General features: G+C 39.6%; 2 protein-coding genes and 1 pseudogene across 2 annotated transcripts; 2 read left to right on the top strand and 1 right to left on the bottom strand.

Moving 5' to 3' along the window:
* Positions 1-51: 51 nt before the first annotated feature.
* On the top strand, positions 52-2,730 carry LOC145894713 (uncharacterized; annotated as a pseudogene).
* Positions 2,731-2,745: 15 nt separating this feature from the next.
* Positions 2,746-4,327, bottom strand: LOC145894864 (uncharacterized). The gene is made up of 3 exons (XM_082983529.1): positions 4,060-4,327; positions 3,690-3,830; positions 2,746-3,205 (listed from the first exon to the last, which is right to left on the bottom strand). Exons 1-3 carry the CDS (start codon positions 4,083-4,085, stop codon positions 3,010-3,012), a joined length of 363 nt encoding a protein of 120 aa, XP_082839655.1. The 5' UTR covers positions 4,086-4,327; the 3' UTR covers positions 2,746-3,009.
* Positions 4,328-6,019: 1,692 nt separating this feature from the next.
* Positions 6,020-19,916, top strand: LOC145893865 (microsomal triglyceride transfer protein large subunit-like). Its single transcript, XM_082982234.1, has 20 exons — positions 6,020-6,138; positions 6,226-6,357; positions 6,761-6,843; positions 7,156-7,284; positions 7,480-7,587; positions 7,771-7,887; positions 8,200-8,345; positions 8,677-8,762; positions 8,817-8,902; positions 9,074-9,234; positions 9,519-9,687; positions 9,963-10,076; positions 10,477-10,692; positions 11,061-11,275; positions 11,821-11,919; positions 12,739-12,859; positions 13,112-13,339; positions 14,694-14,818; positions 16,162-16,332; positions 18,779-19,916. The coding sequence occupies exons 1-20, from the start codon at positions 6,081-6,083 to the stop codon at positions 18,921-18,923; spliced, it is 2,709 nt and encodes a 902-aa protein (XP_082838360.1). The 5' UTR covers positions 6,020-6,080; the 3' UTR covers positions 18,924-19,916.
* Positions 19,917-20,509: the final 593 nt, after the last annotated feature.

Here is a 20,509-nt window from a genome sequence, read left to right as displayed (position 1 = left end):
ATAGCAAAAAAATCAGACTGAAGGCGACAGCGTCTCCAAATGCAGTCAAAAATGGGTGTGGTGAGATTATACAAAGGTTCCAGTCGCAAAATCGGTAAAAGATGTTTTCTTTTTGGTTCCTTTCTGCTTTTGTTTGTTGCGATGTGCGCTGGTGTTTTTCTTCACCGCGGCTTTGCTCATTTAAAACGGTAAGTAAAAGGTTTACATTGAAGTGTTATAAATCAATGATGGTGAAGGTAATTAGAGCTGCAGATTTAAATCGGTTAGTAACGGATGTACAAAATATCCGTTATGTCCCAAAATATGTCCAAAAAATACAAAATATGATAAATAATCCTCGTCTGTCTGTTTTAAGTTCCTATACGACATATATATTTCGCCTGTTTTTGCAGGCATCATCAGTATCGCTAAAAAACAACATAACAACGCAGTTAACCAACAGTAATCCAAGAATATAAAAATAGTAAAGTTTTACGGTTTTAAATTTGGCAATGATTCATCGAAAAAAACATAAGACTAAAAAGCTACAAAGGATACCTAACATATGAAATAAATTGATTTTATGCACTGGAATGTGGTACAGTTTTGTGCTAAGATGACCAGAGAAACGTTATTGATGCACCTTTCACACCGTTTACAACTAATGAGTTGAACCTGACCAACTTTTTGCTTTAATCATAATTTGTTCAGACTAGAAACTGGTCTTAACAATGAAGCTCCTGTTCTGTCACATTTTAAACCCCGGAATGGCTTCTACGCTCAACAGATCATCCACAAGAGGTCACTGGTAAGCTTGGAATGACTTTTAAAAAGCCATACAAATCCACCACTTTTTTAGAAGGAAGAACCACCTGTACCAACCATAACTGGGACAGGTGAGTAATTTAGTTAAAACAATATATTCTGATAAATCCCTTTTAATGACACACTCCAACAAACAGTCACAGTTTTAATGCCAAAATCAGTCATAGATAAAATACATTTCGATAAATGCATCCCTCTGCACATAGCTATAAGGCTTAAATATTTACCAGAATAAAGCAATTGCCAAAAATTTGGGACTGATTCGCAGAGCAGTTAAGACATTCCAACAATTGTGTAAATATTTAAAAAGCACACTAAACCTAAACCAACCAAGTTACGTGATACGGCCAACCAAAAATTAACTAACGAAACCTTAACCAGTGATAACTATAAAACCGTCCAGCAAGATAAACTGAAACATAATCCTATTAGTTGGCACCACCTACATTCGTTGGGGAAGAAGTAACTGCCCGAACAAGGAAGGTACAAGCCTCGTCTACCACGGTAAAATCCAAAAATAATATTTAAACAACTTTGCTACATTTGGTAAGTTACTTTTTGTGAAGGTTACGCGGCTGGGGAATATTATTCACACACTGGTGGAGGTTCCGGCTACCTTTGCCTACACCACAACGTCACCTACACTGCTGGGCATTACGTTGAAGGCTCTCAAGGTGATTTGGCCTTACCTGCTTGTGTGTGTCCAAGGTGCTCTCTTGCGGCTTGAACTTCTTGTTTTCACTGAGTCTGGTGCAAAATACTTCAAGTGTATAATCTTGGAATTAACTAAAGCTATTTGAATTACCCCAGCAACATAATGGCTTTTATATTCAATTTGGTGCTCCACTTTTCGTATCGCAAAATGCCTTTGCTTCAGTTTTTTGCTGTGTATTGTTCAAGCCCTAGAAACAACCTTAAACTGCATGGGCATTAGTCAAAAATGAGAGATTTGTAAATGTCCGCCCCTTATGTGTTCCATTACGAACATAGAGCAGCTGCGTAGAGCCAAACACAGGTCATTGTGACGTCACAAAGCCTTGCAGTCATCAGTACAACTTTTTAAGCTTCTATTTATGCATGTTCAGGACCGGCATGGATTTATGGAGTGGAGTACCGGGACGGATCTGCAAAGTATCCACTTTTTGACTTGTCCTTGATCGAACAACAAGTTCTGCAATATCAAGGGTGCCATGCGCCCTTTGCTTGGTCAGAAGCCCGGCACAGGTAACAGAAGATACCAAACTAGCTTCTGCTATCACTTTAGAGTGATGTTCTTAGGGTTCTCGTTACGTGAAAGTAAAGCAATATTTATTGCGTAACGTGTTACGTATTTTTCTATTGTTTGAATTAGTTCCTCACACGACAGTTCAAAAACTCTTGGTAGTGTTTCTCAACTGCATGTCCGCGTTAGTTTTTTTACCGGTTCACCAAAGGAGCAAAATACAAAAAGCATACTTACGTATTACTATATATCTTTTTTTTGTTTTCTTATGTTTGCTACCTTTTAGGTTATATTTCATTTAAATCACAAGGCAGTAAAGTTCGTTTCAAAATTTTATCTGCCCGCAAGTGTAAAAAAGTTTAAAACCACTGGTCTAGATTTGTCGAAACTGCATAGCAGACAATTGGACAGATGACGTGAGACTATATATTAAACATTTTAAGCTGATGATTCCGAGTCGCGAGACTTGCCCGGAAGGCTGGGAGATTGAATACACCGGTTACATAATGACTGGCGCCCACAACGGCAAACACTCATCCAGGTATCTTTGTGTTGATGACCAACCACAGGTTATACCTGGAACACAAGGCGAACAACATGGAGGATATTTGTTCGTCGTTGAAGTTGCGTGTGGTTATAGTGTGCCGTGCGAACCGTATGTTCATGCCAGGGAAGTGCGCTGTGTCGTGTGTTCATTGCAGTAACAGTTTTTTCGTGTGTTTGTCCTGTTTATTCACATTGTGTATTGGAGCATTTGAAAATACAATTTTCACAGTCACGCATCCACAATTCAGTCTTTTTTATTGGTCTTTGTCAATCCTAGTATAATATGAATGGTGAGAATGGCGGACGATTTCAACACCGGTCAAGGTACCCGGCCCATATGGCCGATAGAAACCAGATTGGAAAACAAAAATACATATTTTGTACGATAATAATATAGAACTATCTCTTCGACGGTACGTCTTGCTTAGGGCTCTTTATTAACGAAGCACGTGAATATGTTGGCTGCTGATACCGCCTATATCCCTTTCTTTCATCATTCTCGTATTCTGCTGATTAGCAATCGGTGGAGTTGGGTATGGTCGGACGGGCACAAAATAGGGCTGACTACGGAAAGTGGAGGATTGCTCGCTCGTCATCGAAATGTCCAGACATATAGCTTGGTGACTGGGAAACCTTGAAACAATATTTTTAAAATGAAAATAAGGTTTTCACATACTATCGTTAGTAATTAAATGTCTATATATGCACTCATGTTTGTGCATCTGAGCTGGGGTTACCAATGTCAGGCAGATTCGTGTCAGACGCATTTAACATTTTTTGGAATCCAAACAAATTTTTTATGTCATAAATTCCAGACACATTCAAAGCAAATTCTGTTTGCAATGGAACTTATCTACGTTATAACACAAAACTTCCGGATATACGAATAAGACCCTATGGTAAATCCCATACCGTATGCCACATGTTCCGCTATATTATTGTCTACGTAATCAGCAGGTAAAAATAGTTTGGGTATTTTGTTGCGTAATTTCGATTAAGTACGGTTTTGAAATGTAGAGCATTTACCTCAAAGAATGCCTTTTGGTAATTTTACTTGCCAATCTTAATTAATAAAAGGCATTTGAAAATCACAATTAAAACACGAAGCGAAACTTACTCCTTGGGCTTTAGCGACACCGCAGGCTCTTCCCAGACTTTAAATCTTCCCATAGGTGGCGGCAGAGAGCCGGGTTCGGCATTACTTGGTTGTTTATTCGTGTCGAGCTTTACTCTGGCACTTGCGGGCCCGAAAAACAATCTAAACAACGTAGTATTGGCCGACCAAACGTATGTTGAGTCTCGATTACAATGAACGCCATTGAAAATATTGTTTATCACCTTTCATAGCGATATAATGTTAAATTAGTACTTTCTCAAAGTCAATAACAACATGCAAATATATTACAGACGGCTTGGGAATATACGAAGTATAAGCAAACTACATGGATTAAATAGCGATTTATTTCATTAGAAAAACTTGTACACACGTTTCCGTTACACTTCTTTCCTCCATTTCCGAAATAAGATAAAACCAGTTTTGCGAGTTTTGTTCTAGTATTTGTGACTAAATATGACTCTGCAACACTAATATGACTTGAGAAAAGGTTAAAATCGGAACTTGCGTCACGCCACTCTTTACATCAAACGCTTTTATTTCTGTAATCATATTATAGAGCTCCATTAACAACGAATACACTTGAAAAATTTAGTTAAAAACAACTCTTCAGGTTCCAGCAAATACTACTCTATCATACAGAGAACCCAAACAATAATGACGCGACTAACAAAGCGCCCGCCAGATCTGGTATCAGTCGCACAAAGGAAATTTCCCCAAGTTTCATTGTTGCGTTCACCAAGCCCCAAAGGAAAAAACTAACTTCCCAAGCACAGTTTTGTAAAGACCTACTGCTCGTGAGGGTGCCATTAATTGCTGTGCGTGTCAACAATGACCATGGGCCCAAAGGAATCACAAACATTGGTGGCCAAAGCTGGTATTATTGTTAGTCATCAAAGGTGGTCAAAAAGATACAACATGTTTGCCGTGTGGTTTGAACTGACGACACTTATGACCCTTGCCATGACCGACTGAGCCAGGTAGCGCTGGTCAAACAGAAAAACATTAAGCTTTCCTTGTGAGTGAGGTTATTTTACAAAAGGTGAAACTTTGTTCCGTGCAACTTTACCGAAAACTCCATTTATGGCTCATGGTCAGTTAATTTTTGTCAGGGAAACTCCCTGTTTTGAGTTCAAAACGTGGCTCTTTGGAGCGATAAACGATGTTGGCAAAATTTGACTTTGGTCACCTCTGCGTGCCGGATAACCGTGCAAGAAGTATGGCATGGTGTGGATAGCACTTGCCTAAGTTACAAGAGGTCAAATGTGAAAAGTTGTGAACCGAGGATATACCGATCAGTGGTCATCGCAAGTGAAATTTACGGCTTGTATCGCGTATGCGACGTTTATGGCCTCACATCACTTAGCGTACTATATATAACAAAACGGAGTCGGTCAAAACATTTTTTGATAAATACACACGTTGCCCACGACGGTATTTACATACACAGTTGAAATGAACTTTGTCCTACAACCCAATGTCTAAAAATACTACGAGGACACGTCTTGGCCTAACAGTGTTTGTACATTTCCACTTGTGACTATACTATTTGTCACAATACGAGCACAATTCTTCCACGTCATCAGCACAGCGCAATAATTGTGAAAAGTTGCCTAACCATTGCGCTATAAAGCTGAGCAAGATGCTACTTTCCTTTGCGCAAGCGCGGGGCAAAGTACCAATTTGGTCAGGGCTGGACTTTGAACGCTTGGTAAGTGGTTTTGAGCGAACTCGTTCACCGTAACGCCGGCTTGGCAAACTCAAATGTTTGCCTCGTTGCTTCCAGTTCCTCTGTGCTCTCGGTAGTAGTAACCAAACCTATTTTAAGAAATACAGTAGTGCGTTTTTGAAGTTTAGGTTGATCTGAACTAAACGTTGGTGAAGAACGTTAAAGGTATTGAAAGGATAAAAAAGTTTTAAATGTGTTTAGTGGTTTGAAAGCATGTGAGGAGAGTTTCCTTTGCAGTTGTAAATGTTGCGCCAAAGGGAAAAGGCAGGATATTTAGATACACATAACGGTTAACGCAGGATTGCATAACGATAAACAAACATTTACTCCAAGATTTATTAGTTAGGATTATGTTTTGAATCGGTTAGTTTGAGTTTTTTCAGGGCAAGTCAGTCTTTGTTCTCACGTATATTGTCTGCTCAGCTGTTCTGCGCGTCATTGCACGCTTCGCCGGTTTTCCTTGGCATCTCAGTGACAACAATTTTGCAGACAAACACGTGAATTTGTGTGTTGTTGTCTATTTCAGGAAGCATGGTTTTAACGTGAACTATTGTTTAACCAATGCGTATTATCGACAAAACTTGTTTGTACTGTTTATACATACCTCTATTTCAGATATTTTGTATGTATGTCGATTTTTGTATGTACTGTAATTTAGTTGTACAATGCATTTTGTAGCCGAAATATTTTGCCTTGCCCTGTGCGTGTGTTGTAGTATAACAGGTAAGTCAATTGTGACAGTAAATATTAATTGGTTTCCGTAAACTGTTTGCTAATTTACTAAAATTATAATCTTTTACAATCTTTTAGTTCCTGTTGGATCTTCGGGCCTACATTTTGACCCCTCCAAATCATATCGATATAGCTATGAAGCTCAGGTTATTTTGAATGAGGCTGACATAGCAAATGAGGATAAAGTCCACCGCATGCATGCTGATGTGGGTAAGTCTGATTGCAAGTTAGTAAATACAGTTCAATGTCTGATGAATCTGTACAATATATATGCCTTGTATACAAATAAAACGACCAATATGGAAACATTGCCAATGGCAAACATTGTCAAAACCTTGGATTTTATTGGTAAACAGAATCCAGGTTTTAATAAAGTTGAACTTTGAGTGACAAAAATAACACCTGTAAAAGAAAGACAAAAGTAAGACCGCACACAGAGAACACCAAGAACAACTAAAGAAACACAGGGCGCTGGCAGACATAAGATGCGTATAGTTGCTGAGGCACAATTAATTACATGCGCCCGTGTAAGTGTTGCGTTCGATCACCACAAACATTTTGGAAAATTGAGATAGAAATATTGTGTATTATAAGGTAAAACTTTTATGTGCAGGTTTAAAAGTAGGTGCTGTGTTTGAGCTGCGTGTTCGTTGGTCAAATCCAGATGATCAAAGTGATCAAATTATTGAAATGGAGGTATATTTAATTTACTGCCAACAATATGATAAAGCTTTGTTGCAATTAGACATGACAAACTGTCTTCCCCAATTGCTTCCTATATAACTGCAATGTTTCCTGCAAATAAGATATACGCTGACACGACTGCTAATGCTATAGTGGAATGGTAAAAAAGAAGAAATAGATTAATACTTTTTTGTTTCCTGTTTGTGTGTTGTTTCATGAATGAAATAATCAAGTGTATTCTTTAAATTTGTTCAGGATACATTTCTGCAATAGTTTTCTTTTTCCAAAATATAATTGTTCTAAGTATTTGTAATTTTCTTGCAGTTTCAAGAGGCAGAAATTTTTAATGTCAGTGACCGACTGAAAAAGGACAACAGCTTTCAATCTGTCAAAAGGAGCAAAGCTTTAAGAAGCATAATCAAGCCTATAATCTTCCGATGGAAGGATGGAATGGTGTGCATTGCGAATTTTATTTGTTTTGGTTACATTTTGTTTTTGTATAGCAGATGAACAAGATGTAGAATAGAGTTAAAGTTACAAACTTCAATAAACTTAGAGTTGTAGTTTGCTGAATAATTTATGAATCTCTTTCAATAATTTAACTTTTTTGTGTGTTGACCAACTTACATTTTTATAACATTCCTACAGATAGAGGAGCTTTTCACAAGTGGGGCAGAGACGGCCACATCACTTAATGTAAAGCGAGGCATGCTTGGACTTATGCAACTGCAAACAAAAAGTGGAAAGCGTAGGGAGGTATGTTAATGACAACAAGTGTTCATTGTTTAACAATTAAATGCTAATTTACAAGTGATTTTGAAGTTGTTTTATCTCTATTGAAACCTTTTTAAAAATACCGAAGATGTAATTCAAATATGTGTATATAATTGATGTTGGAATAATTAGAAGTTCATAAAGTATATTTTTGAATGACTTTAGGAGGATCCTTCAGGCCTTTGTGACGTAGTCTTTGATGTCGATGGAGTCGAAGTTAAAAAAGTGAAAGACACTTCCTCATGTGAAAATGATGAGGAGGAATTTACTTCCCTCAGTCAAGTATGTTGTGTTTGCACAATTATTTAAATTAAGAAAGCTTTTTTATGCAACTACAAACACAAAACGTTTACTAAAATAATTTGTGTAAAATTTGTTGTGTTTTTAAAAATAATTTGTAACAATATTTTTAAATTTATTATTTCATCATCAATTATTTAAATGTTTTCGTGGGGTCTTAGTTAATTAGCTTTAAGCTTACCTTAATCCTGATCAACATGTTTGAACACTGAATCAAACCTTTAGCTCAAGCATTCAATGCCTGCTTCAACAAGTCAGTAAACATGACATTTGTTTGCATTTGTGCTCTTGCAGGTCCTTGGTGTGACAACATCCACGACAAGCAGGGCACTGTACACCTTGTCTGATGATATGACCCACATTCTGTTTGCGGTAGCCATGGAGTCAAACTCCATTCGTGTGAACATCAAGCAAGATGTAAGCCTGTTTGTTTTGGGAAGGTAAGTCTGACACTAAACGCCACCAAAAAAAAGAACAATTTTTGGAACTAGGTTTGGTTTAAACTACTGTTTGGAAAAAAGAAAACAATTGTGCGGAAATGAAACAACACAATATTGAATTAAATACCTGGTCTTTAAACTGTCTTTTCTGTGATGAACTTGTCACAATTGCTTACTTTTCTTCTAAACTCCGTGAAGGTTTTCTTTTGAATACCTTCAAATGAAAACTTACCTAAAAGGTATATATATTGTATCATTAGAAAAAGGAAACCTTTTTAGTTAAATTTGTTGTGTATTGCATGTGTACAAAATATTTCCATTCTCGGTTCAGGCAAAAACTGGGTTTGCTTGATACGGAGGAGCATGGAACAAAACTTGCAAAATCAAGTGATGATGCATTGAAATCATTTGCAGCAGGTAAGACGTGCTTGCGATCTCAAACTTTGTTTGTTCTATGTTTTGTTTAATTAGAAAAGAGAAAATACGGTGAAAAGTACACGAGAACTTCACTTCGCTCTGTGCGCGACATTAAAGATTGTGCACAAGGTTGTCTAAATGTAAGTTGCTGCCAAAACTTTTTAAAAATTTTCCATACTTTTTCGTTTTTCTGTTGGTGAAATTGTCCGGCCAAGGTTGGTTTGAACACCACTGTTGACCAAATTTTTTTTTTTTTGAAAAAGGAATGAGATTTATATTGCCAAGTTTACAATACGTTTCCCAAATAACAGGTAAAAGAGGTGTTAGAGCAATACCACGATGAACTGACCAAGGACAACATGGCCAACAGCAGTTCCGTTAAAGCTTATGTGATGGCTGTGCGAGCGACCAGACAAGCTGATAAACAACAGCTGGCAAAAATGATGAAGGATAAAGTTAACAAAGACATACGGTGCGTTGTTCACCATAAAACCAATTACTTCTCGGCCGTGCGTAAAAATAGCCAAAAAGATTGTGCATTTTTCTGCCAGGGAACGTATCATTCATGCAGAATTCTTTATTTTTTTGTGAAATTTAGTTTCTGCCAGCCGTAAACATGATATGTGCTGGGTCAAATTGGTTTGTAAAAATCTCCAGCTTGCGCTGCCACCAAATCAATCATAATGTGGTCAAGTCATCTCCTAACATTACATTTGTCTTTAACCGGCGTCGAATACAATATGTTGTTTCCACTAGGTTGACTCTCATCGATGTCCTGGCGGCCGCGCAGACACCAGCTTCCCATGCTGTGCTTATGAAACAACTCGACTTCAGCAAGACCGAAAAAACCGGAGATATAGAGCGCGCGTTGTCGGGAATCGCCTTCTCCTCTCATCCTTCGGAGCAAGTTGTTCAAGATCTAAAGGTACGGCCGATTTTAAATCCTGGTTTATTTTTATTCAACAACCGTCCTATGACGTTTTCGATTATCGTCACCAATGAATTTTTTGATTAATGCCTTAGCTGCGGTGCCAAAACAAAGAAGCCCAATGGTGTGAATAAGATAGTTGGCGTAGTTAAAAAAAGGGCGTACGCAGTGGGTGAATCTGCCCCACAATATTTATCTTTCTTAGTAAACACACTTGTACCAGTAGAATGATCATCCAAAATTTCTTTCAAAATGCTAATTTGACCTCGCAGAAAATATTCAAGAGCAAAATCGGATGTCCTAAGATTAGAGAAACTGTTGCGTTGGCCTTGGGAGCTGTTCTCAACAAGTTCTGCCGCTCACATCCAAACAATTGCAAATCCAAGGTAAATTGTTTTCAGCGGATGTTGAAAAATTCTTAACACTTAAACGTAAAATTTTCACTTCCAAAATTATTGTCACGAAAATTGCCTTTTGTAATCATTTGCTGGGCTTTTATGCCCTAAATTTGGACAGTGTTTTTTCTTTTTTTGCATAACTGATCACTCCATGAACCATTTAACAAAGTCTTCATGTTTTAAAGCCTCAATAAAACACGTTACCTTTACCATGATGTATACAATCCAACTTCTACCATGTCTACGTGAAATAACCAACCCAATATATTCAACTTACAGTTACAGACATTATTCTTGTCACTTAATAATCTGTTCTTCTGACACATATAAAAAAACGTAGTTTGTAAAATAAGACTAGAAAACGATATTTCGTTGCATGAACGCCAAGACCGCGAAGGAAGTAAAGCAGATTATACGGCACGGCTTGAAAAACGCGAAGAGCGAAGACGAACAGACGCTCTTCATACAGTTCGTCCGCAACTCCGGTGTTCCCGACTTCATTCCGGCTCTACTCAACTTTAGCGAGACGAGCGAGCACCCTCTGGTGCACCACCTAGCGATCACTTCACTAGGGGTGTACGGTGCTGAGTATTTGGGCGAAAAGGTATTATGCCTGTTTGAAATTCGCGTTCGGGAACACGGCGTAACTATGACATGTATAATTGGAAACTGGTATGAAACTTTTGAGTTTGCGTCAATGCATGCTACAAAAACGTATTTAATGCCAAAAACCTGGATAAGAATAAGACGCAAAATCGTCTTGGGATTATCAACAGCATTCAAAGCGATCTAAACTGTCTGTTGTTAAAAAAAAAAAATTTCCAAAGACATCTTGCAAGACTGAAAAAAAACGTTGACCAACGTGTTGTTCTGTTCAGGATAAGACTCATTATCGTTCTATTATGTCCCTAAATGCTTTATTTGTCGTCTTAACAAGGTTTACCACAGACCACAAGTGTCCGTTTTATCCAGGTCCGCACGGTTATGGGGCGAATTTTCCATCAAAACCTTCGCCAGTACGAGAGCACCGTCCGTTCTGCGGCCGCAAATCTTTTGTTGATGTCCGGACCTACAGAGCGCGAAGTCCAGAACATATTTCTCTCTCTTCCTGCGCTCAAGTCGAGGGAACTTTCCAATTTTCTTTTAGCTCGCGTGATGGATCTGATCAAGACAAATCATCCCTCCAAGTTTGTTCATACACTTCTCAAAAGCAGTGTTTCCTGGGTTTTTTTGTGTCATTTGTCTGTCACCTAATTTTTTTAGAAATGTCACAAAAAATAAAAGCCATTTCGGATACAATGTCCCAAAGGAAATTGGCTGGTGGATTATTCAACTTGCTGACATTTTTGCGAAAATATTATCCCGTAAATGACCAAAATAAATTGAAAATGTCCTAAATTTTTGCTGACATTTCGGTCAGTGTTTCCAAAATTTTTTTGTCTGTTGACCCATGCAAGGTTACACGGACCCCCCGCTGTTTTTTAGTGATATATATTTTATTTCCTGCGTGGGCAAAATACAACAGGCCACCACAACAACTTGGCAACACGGTATCTTCCACATAGATTTCATGTCTACCATTAATAGTCGTTGTGCATTACTGCACTACAAAGCATACCTTGCTGTGGCGTTCCTATGCCGTCCTGGTGTAATAAAAATATAAAGGCATATTGTTGTGTTATTTTGCATGTACGTTATTTTCACTTATTACCGTATACTTATATATCCACAGGGACGTCCTGCTCAAAGTTTTGCACGATCAGATATACACCAACTACTGGTCTTTGGCTCAGAACGGCATGGCTTCAGCATTCACTGGAAACATTTACAAGTAAGTCGTATCTGCTTATTCTTAAAATTCTGTGAAAACTTTGTGCGGTGAATCCCCGGTCGGTGTCGTTTATTGCGTGTCGTGTAATTTTGTGAATAAGGTTTACGCGGTAGATAGCTTACATGCAATAAATATGCCACAAAGTCAGACATTTTTCCTTGGTAAGCCCACACAGACAAAAATATTATCCCCAAAAACAGGTTGTTTTAGACACGTAAATCTGTAACTGCCAGTCACTCGACTTAAAAATAGTTTATTTCTTTACTCCTTGGCCCGTTTAAGATCAATAACTAAAGGCCGAATTTAAGTCTTAAATGCCTCCTGGGGCGTTGCCTCTTGGTAACCTTCTTACCCTTAGTAGCCTTACGATGACCCCATTGGCACAAGGTCACGACCCCCGGGTGTCAAAAGTTGCAACTTAAATTTCCGAACTTTGTCACATTCCCACGGTCGCACGTTGTTATTTTAATGTGTCGTAAACAGGGCACAGAACTTACATAAAACGTTTTAGCAGATAAACACTAGTTACACATTTTAGATTTACTGGGCTTTATTTAACTGACTTGACAAGTGGGATTAATCAATATATAGGGTCAGTGCACATGAACGCGCGACAGTGCAAGTAATTGTAATAAAGAGAGTAAAGTTAAATTTTAAATTTCAATTACTCTTAAACTTGTGAAACTATTGTGTTATTATGAAACTAACGCACAATTCGTGAAATCTGCTGTCAACCTATAACTGGATTTTTATTGCAAATTTTTTGTTACAAAATTATTGTATACGGTCGTTTATAAATCAAAACGTATCCGTTTGTAGCACGAACGACTCCTTCGCTACGTACGGTTTGTTTATGGAGTACAGCAACGCGGGTATGATGAGGAGAACTGCCGTCGATTTCAGTCTTCACAGCAAGGAGGACAACATTGCTCTTACACAGGTTCGTGCATTGCTTTTGCGTTTAAAATATTTTGCCAACAACAAGCCATAATAATTTCAAAAAAATACTTTAATGGCAAAAAGCCATGGCACGCAGCCATTTTAAGCCAGTGTACTTAAAAGACGTCACTTCGTCAAATTAAATTATGACAGTTGATTCCCCAGCATAAGTACATAGAACTGATCCGTGACAACAGTTTTCACGGTGTATTTCCCTATAAAGTTCGAATAAGTGAGATACACTTCGTTGTAGTTGGGCATCGTGGCACAAGGCCTGGAAGGTCTCACAGGCAGCACGCCGGACGACGGAGAAGAGAACCTAGATTCCATGGTGGGGATGGCATCTGCTATGATGGGCGTGAAATTGAGGCCCCTCACCTTCTTCCGCGGTTACAGCAACATGATGTCGTTGATTTGGTCTGGAAGTTCAGGCGACCCGACCGGCGTGGAAGCCATGTTGCTTCTCACCGATCATTTTCAGGTGAGAAGAGTTTACTGAAATGGAAGTGACTCAAAGCGGAACGGTTTGTCGGGGTTACTACAGGTCACTTATATCGTACCGCTATATAAGACAAGCTGATTCTTTTTAAAATAGTTTGTTTGTCAAATAACGCAGTAATGTTTCATGCATTGGCTTGGCGATCACAGCAGCTATCGTATTGAGATAAACTTTATGTCAAATATATTGTTTTTGTGAAGTATATTGTTAGTTATCTGGCTCACTCTTGCATGTCTCGTTGTACGCCATAGTAACCCGACGGACTTTTCAATTACGGAGGTGGTTTGAGTCTCTTCCTACTGAAATGTAATGTGTGTGATAACTTGTGTTTTATGCGATTAATTTTGCCTTCCGGTGGCGCAATGGAGCGGTGTATGTAAACACTCCTGAACCATAAAGTGCCGTAACAATGCTGTATACGTTTGTCGTGATGCAATTCCACAACATATAGCACAATATAGCTGTATATAGTACAGCCATGTTGTACTTAATGCTTTAACTTTATTGTGTTTCAACAATCTGCATTTGAATTACTGCTAAAATCAATACTATTTACTGCCCTGCAGTCGTCGGCCGTACATATTCCCTTTATTGTTTAGAATTATTAGTAGATATACCACTGCAAATATGTCGTAATTCACTGCATTGTATTACGTGTCTACAATAGAAGACCTTAAACGCTGCTGTTCGATCAACTGCAACAGCCAATGACCTAAATTTAAAAGCACCTCTCAAAGTTAACCTTATTTTCCATTTCCTTACGCTTGCACTAACTCTGTTGCAAGGCCTACCCTTAAAAGATATATTGGAATGCCGTGGAAACGGGTCTCCAAAACTTGTAACCCGATCACCCTTTCCTGCTTTTGTAATGGGTCTTGATGGTGAATGGTTGGTTGGGGGAGGGGCTACGTTTTGTCGTTCAATAAAGCCTAATTGCTGCGGACGTTCAGTAGCGCGTGCCGTGTTGCCGTGCGCATTTTTATGAATGAAAACCCCGCCCCTATTAACTAGTAGCCGTGCCGGAGGCCTCGTGTGTAAACATTCCCCTTTTGTGGTTTTATTCCTTTTTGTTTTATTGAAGTTTACAAAATGCGTTACGCTACGTAAATTCGCTTGTCAAGCCGAGTAGTTTAGTTTAATGGATCTCGAATGGGAGTGTTTGGAATTTTTGTGTTGCTCATACAATCATGAATAAGAAAATTGGGTGCAAGGCACAGTTACGTCACACTGCACAATCCTCTCTGGAGGCTATACAGGTTCAAATACTTTGCAGAAGTCGTCGGTTTGCCTGTGTCTGTTACATTAACCGTCTTACTGCACATTCACTTTTCTGCAGCACATTCTGCTTGCCTCTGGGTTGCGGGTAAAGGCGGAAGTGATGGGAGCGATCTCAACAAAGATCACGGCCGAAATTTCATTCTCTTTATGGAATCGCAACGTCGAAATTGTGACAACCAACGGGTAAGCGGCTATATATGTGCTCCTGTAACCCGCAGACATGGCTCGTTCCCATTAAGCATATAACACGTATAATAGCTGCAAGGCTTTCTCAACGGTATACCGTGTGTCCTATCTCCAAGTAGCTGTACTTTTCTTTGTTCATGTGTTATCCCAAAGAGTTCTATAAATTGCAGAACATTTATTTAAGTAACATCAACCTGACAATACATCATGATATTTTCCCCTCTCCTGCTTGTACGCTTGCTGAAAGATGAGAAAGTAACAAATTAGCGAGCGGCTGTTGCAATATGCGATCACACGCATGTGATGGTAACAAAAAGAATTACTCATGTCACGGCCGTAAGGATCTAATAATATTGAAAGCTTTTCCCTTAGCGCAGACTTTTTTGACGTGGCTTTCAATTTAATCCCATCATTCCGTAAGCAACGCAAGGCCTGCCTTAAATAGCAAATCGTTACACCGTGGTATGCTGTCGCAAAACGAAATCTTTACCACGCCATCGTCATCCAGCCGCAGTGCTTGTAACTTGTGGCCAAGGCATTAGGTCATGCATTGCATACCTTTTCCCGTCACTCACTTCACGTGTTAAAGGTGAAAGAATGTTGTAAAGGATGCAGCGGCGAAATCAGTGAAATCTAGAGCTTTCAAGGCTGCCGAAAAGTTGGCGCGACGTTTGAGAAAAAAAATGTTCGGAGCTTGAACTGTTGACAATGGACAGAATTCGAACCAAGATCTTGACAAATTGCCTCCAAGTCTATAAATCACAGGAGATAATTTGTTGGTCACCATGTCAGCTGCAGTATCACTTTTCGCAAAGTTTGCACTGTTAGAATTGCCCCAATTTCTAATTACACCATTTTTGCTATTCTAGGTAGTTGTACAGTGTATGGCACATACTAATATGGGTGTGAATTTGAGGTTAAACCCTTAACCTTCCTTTTGATGTAAAAAAATAAATTTGCATTCGTTAATCATTAAACTTATGCCACGTGTAGACAACCGACTCAGTGCTCACAATGCGTTTCTGTTTTTTACTCCTGTTCAAATTCCTGTGCAGAAATCTGTATAATACCATGCAGTATCATTTAAAAGCGATATTGTCATTGATATTTATCCTGACTATACAGCTAATGTGTTGTTACCACACATAACATACATAATTGCTGTTGCTCTTTATGCAAGCTTAAAAATAGTTCTAATTCCTATACTGATGTTTCACCAAAGCTTTCTCAGATTCAACGAAGGTTACAATGAAATCTTTGTCGGATTTTTTTCCAGAAGAGCAGCAATTAACACTAATATTGAACAAATCATAAATTAATTCTGGTTTCTTTACCCACAGCGGGGCCCTGTCGATCCAAAGCCGCCTGACTCTCGAATCTCCGATTGTCCGAGCGATCGTCCGAAACTCATTCGATGCGCAAACCGGTCTTCAATTTTCAGTGTTCACCGATTTTTCTTCGCTGCCTCCAAAGTCGTGCATGCGATTATCCTACCCAGAGTTCGAGTTCGGGTAAGTTCTTGTGTCAGATAGCAAACACCCCCCGTGACTGCGCGTTTATTTGTTTATTTTTGCATCGCTGGCGTTTTGAGCTTCAAGCGGCATTTTCTTCAGCGAGGAACAAAGGTGTAGTGATAGAAACGTGCGTCAGATTCTTGTTAGTTTTTGCTGAAGAGCAGAAGGAGTATTTTCTCCACTTGCAATCGCCAGAGAGCGCGGTAAAAAAATTACCCAGCATCAGACGAAACAGCCTGTCGTAGTATGAACATCCAACGCTCAAGTTTAAGTCTTGTGCACCAACGTCAAACTACACCCGCCGATTTGTCGCAAGTATGTGGTTTCATAGAAAACATTGAAGAGGTATAGTTTGGACCATTCGATGCTGTTGGTGTACAGAAAATCGTCCAATTATAGAAATAACTGCATTTGCTGACATGACTGTACAACTATATCTGGTATAATACTGTGCACCACACCATGTGTTTTTTGTCTACCAACTAATCCTTGTGTGCGAAGTGACGTCACACGTCGGTGGTATTCGTTTGAAGGTCAACCAGGGGAGGTCGCCTCTTCCACCCACGCCATGTGTATGTTATAAAGGTCGTTTCATTTGCCCTTCAGTCGGTTTGAACACGTGTCCGCAAACGAAGCTATCTATATGCTCCTATCGCATCAGTTCTTCAACTACAAACGTGTGACTCACCGTAGAGGAATGAAAATACCTCATTATCACGTGATTTCGCAATGCGTGTGGGGCCGTTTCGACTCCGAAGCAGTATTCGAAAAGGCGTTGGTGTTGTTGTATGGTTTCGATTTCTAAATCGCGGTTCCCGCCTACGCAGTCACGAGCTTGCTTCGAAGAATTCTCGTGTTTAGATTCATAGTCACATGGTGTGTTTCTGTCCGTTAGGGAGTAAGGATATGCCTGTTTTATAGTTTGTGATACCACAATGCGCGTGTTTTGTATGACGTACATGTGGTTATTGTGGCTGTGGCAGTAAAAATCGGTTAAAATTTGCATTACGATTCTTTTACAGGACATTTTTGTCGCAAAACCTGTTTCTGTGTTTGTGGGCGATAAAAACTAATAAACTGGCCAGAAATTGTTCTGCGTAAGAAGTCCGGATCCTATAAAATTTAATCTTTTATTTCTAGTTTACGTTAAACGTGACAGTCGATGTGTCATCGGACTTGTAAATTGCTTTCACACTTGGAATGCGGGATATTGACCACCAATCGAGGCGACCTTTTTGAAGTTCCATCGCACGAAAAGTTCAGCTTAAAGCTTAATGACGTATTTGTCAATGGCCTGGGCTGTTGAATCGAAATATCTATCTCTTCAGCCGTGGGCAAACACAGCTATCCCAGCCTTATTGAGCCGGGCTGAGACTTTGCGTGACTGAAGAGATACCGACCCTAACGCCCCTGTAAGCCAAATATCACCAGTATGACCGCGAACTGCGTTTGGCCCACGCTTTTCTGAACGTCACGTATTTTTTAACATATTTGCGGGTGTTTGAGTTTCATTGAACGGTTCCGTTAGCCTGGTGGCACTGCGTCTTCTGACTGAAACAGCTTAACCAGCTATAGCGCATAAAGCCACTGCCCAAAGTAATGTTTTCATAAATTCTTGAAAATATTAGGAACAACGAGAAACGTAAACATTGTATGTTTAAATTTCTGTTTTTTTTTTAAACACCAAAAAATAGTTTCATAATGTTTTAAAAAAAGAGCAGTGCCAAGATTTAGAGACAAGCAAAGTGCTTTCGTTTCCACTTTTGACTTATAACGTCACCATAATAACTGCACTGATCTTGTACCAAAATATACTTTTATTGCTTCCACGACTTCCACGTTGCTCCCTCCTGTGTTTTGATCTACGCAGAAAACATGTCAGGAAAATAAAACTATACTTGTCCTTAAAATATCCTCCCACGCCTACCAGCAATCACTTCTTTCAACGCCCCCGCAGAAAACCACCTTCATCGTTTTGGTCCCGCCCCTCGTGATTCAAAATATTAAAGAAATCGGCCGCGCGTGACGGGCAAGTCATGCGTATCGAGGTCGTACCCGTTCGGAATGCATCGACCCGAAGCCAGCCTCCTTTCAGTTCACGTTTTGTGGTTAAACTCGCATTCCTTCTGTAGACGTCAATTCCCACTCACCGTCCATTCGCGTCAACCGGTGCGTGTCGTGCCCAGCGGCGCGCGACCGTGACCTTTAACCCCGCCGCGTGTTTGCTTCCCGATAAAAAGCTGTTTGGAGGACTTTCGTGTTTGAGTTTCGAGTTGTAAAGTTTACGACGTCTCGCCGTGAACTGTTTGGCATGGTTTCGTCAACAACGCATGACTTTCGTTTGCTTTTGAACTCCTTAGAAATTCGCGACGGAGTGTCGCTGCTGATACCTGGTCCTATACGAGCGTTAACATTAATATATTTGCGTTCTACCTTCTCGCAGGACTTCGCTGCGAAAGTTTGAGCGCGTGAAAGGCTCCAAAAAGCGACTCCTGGCCATGAGGCGAAGACGCACGCAGGTTAGGGGAATCACCCTGCCGCTGCACCAGGGCAACTCCCAAATGTGCACCAAGATTGTGACGTCATAGAGGAGTGATCTTTTGTGGTAAATTCAATTTAAAGACTGTCTTCCGGCTTATCGCCCGTGCGCAGGGCATAGGAAATCGAACGTATACTTGTTTGTCGCTTGTTATTTTTTCCTTTGGCTTTCAGCCACCTGTTTCAATGCAGCGTTTGTTGCCAATTCGATGATTCGTGCATTTTTTGTGCTGTGTCATTACTCGTGTTGATGTATTATATAGCTTTTTTCATTGACCACTCAACTCAAACTCCCACAGTTTGTCGCGTACTATTTCACAATGAAATTTGCTGGGTCCATTTGGGGGGTCTCTGATCAACGAATATCAAACTATACGTTACACGTTAACAAAATAACGTACATTTACGTGAAAAAAATCTAAATTTCATCATCTGTTTTTATCCTTTAACCCAATCCCACCGTTCTCTCCCCATATCTGTGCCTTTTCCCGATATCTCCACTTTATGCAATTCGAAGGCTTACACCGACGTCAAGTGGCCCGCTCCATTTAAAATTTCCCCTATATTCACGCATTTGATTCACACGAAAACCATTGCAATCACACATTTCTGTAGCTATTGTTCACCTGCGCCATACTTTTACTTGTTCATGACCAGTATTAATTAAGCGTGCTTCCGCCAATTACTTCTCCAATTCACTGCAGTATTTCCATGGCTCCCGTTACAAACATGGTGTTATGTCGTTTTTTTTTGTTTGCAATTTAGATTACGTGTAATTAACTGTCGCTGTGTCAGGATATCTTTGATACAACCCTCTTACATCTAACACAGGGTGCTTTTGTGCACCAAGGCACCATTGAATGATCGAAATACAAAATTTGTTTTTTTTTTGTTTCATTTTTAAAATGATTCTGCCAAGTTATTTAGTCGTTAGATCCGCCCTGTGTCATTTCTACGTAAAGCATTCACTGCGTTTCAATTAAAAATACCCTTTTTAAATAAAGCGCTGAGAAGGCGTGCGAATAAAACATTATTGATGTGGACTCCATGGAACACCAGCCACAAAATGTTTTCCTCGCAGTTCGTGACTATCTTGTTTAAACACTTGCATTGCAGCAAATGCGAATCGCACGCTTAGCATGTCGAAGGCGAAACTAATGTCGTAAAAATAATTAACGAGATTTTCGGTTAAGCAGCAATCAGTACAAACAGCATTCCAGAGCTTCTGGCGGCATCGAGGCGGCTTCCGCTGCGGTGAGACTTATCGCGTCTACGTTTTCCATTGTGATGCGATAAACGACTTTGTGGGGAACCAAAGGCGCTTTTTACTGGAACTTCATGTTGGCCCTCAGTGTTATGTGATGGCAAGGTAATCAAACGGCGCCTCCGAGTTGTTTGCCGTGAATGAAGATTTACGCCTTTTCGTGCATCGCCTACAAATTGTGCGAAAGATATGACATAAAAATTCGAAAAATGTCATTTACCTTGGTAGTATTCTGCATTCGGGTAATGCTGTTTGCAAACCTAACAATTTTTGACGTAAATTACCTTTAACGCCGTTGGTGATGGGGGCATAGGCTTTTGCATAACTATATATGATTGAAACATTCCTCTCAAATAAACTTTGATTTCCGAG

This window comes from Ascidia mentula, chromosome 3 (assembly GCF_947561715.1).
Source record: "Ascidia mentula chromosome 3, kaAscMent1.1, whole genome shotgun sequence".
Lineage (NCBI taxonomy): Eukaryota > Metazoa > Chordata > Ascidiacea > Phlebobranchia > Ascidiidae > Ascidia > Ascidia mentula.
The sequence above is the reverse complement of the archived record's forward strand: the minus strand, read 5'-3'. Positions and strand labels throughout refer to the sequence as shown.

What these genes read in the sequence shown, in the direction of transcription:
- LOC145893865 (XM_082982234.1), top strand. Translation starts at nt 6,081, where the DNA reads ATGCATTTTGTAGCCGAAATATTTTGCCTTGCCCTGTGCGTGTGTTGT. An exon ending in GTGCACAAGGTTGTCTAAAT is followed by an intron (nt 8,903 to 9,073) that starts GTAAGTTGCTGC and finishes CCCAAATAACAG; the next exon opens with GTAAAAGAGGTGTTAGAGCA. An exon ending in TTCACTGGAAACATTTACAA is followed by an intron (nt 11,920 to 12,738) that starts GTAAGTCGTATC and finishes ATCCGTTTGTAG; the next exon opens with CACGAACGACTCCTTCGCTA.
- LOC145894864 (XM_082983529.1), bottom strand. Translation starts at nt 4,085, where the DNA reads ATGGAGGAAAGAAGTGTAACGGAAAC. An exon ending in GAAAGAAGTGTAACGGAAAC is followed by an intron (nt 3,831 to 4,059) that starts GTGTGTACAAGT and finishes TACGTTGTTTAG; the next exon opens with ATTGTTTTTCGGGCCCGCAA. An exon ending in GTGTCGCTAAAGCCCAAGGA is followed by an intron (nt 3,206 to 3,689) that starts GTAAGTTTCGCT and finishes TATTGTTTCAAG; the next exon opens with GTTTCCCAGTCACCAAGCTA.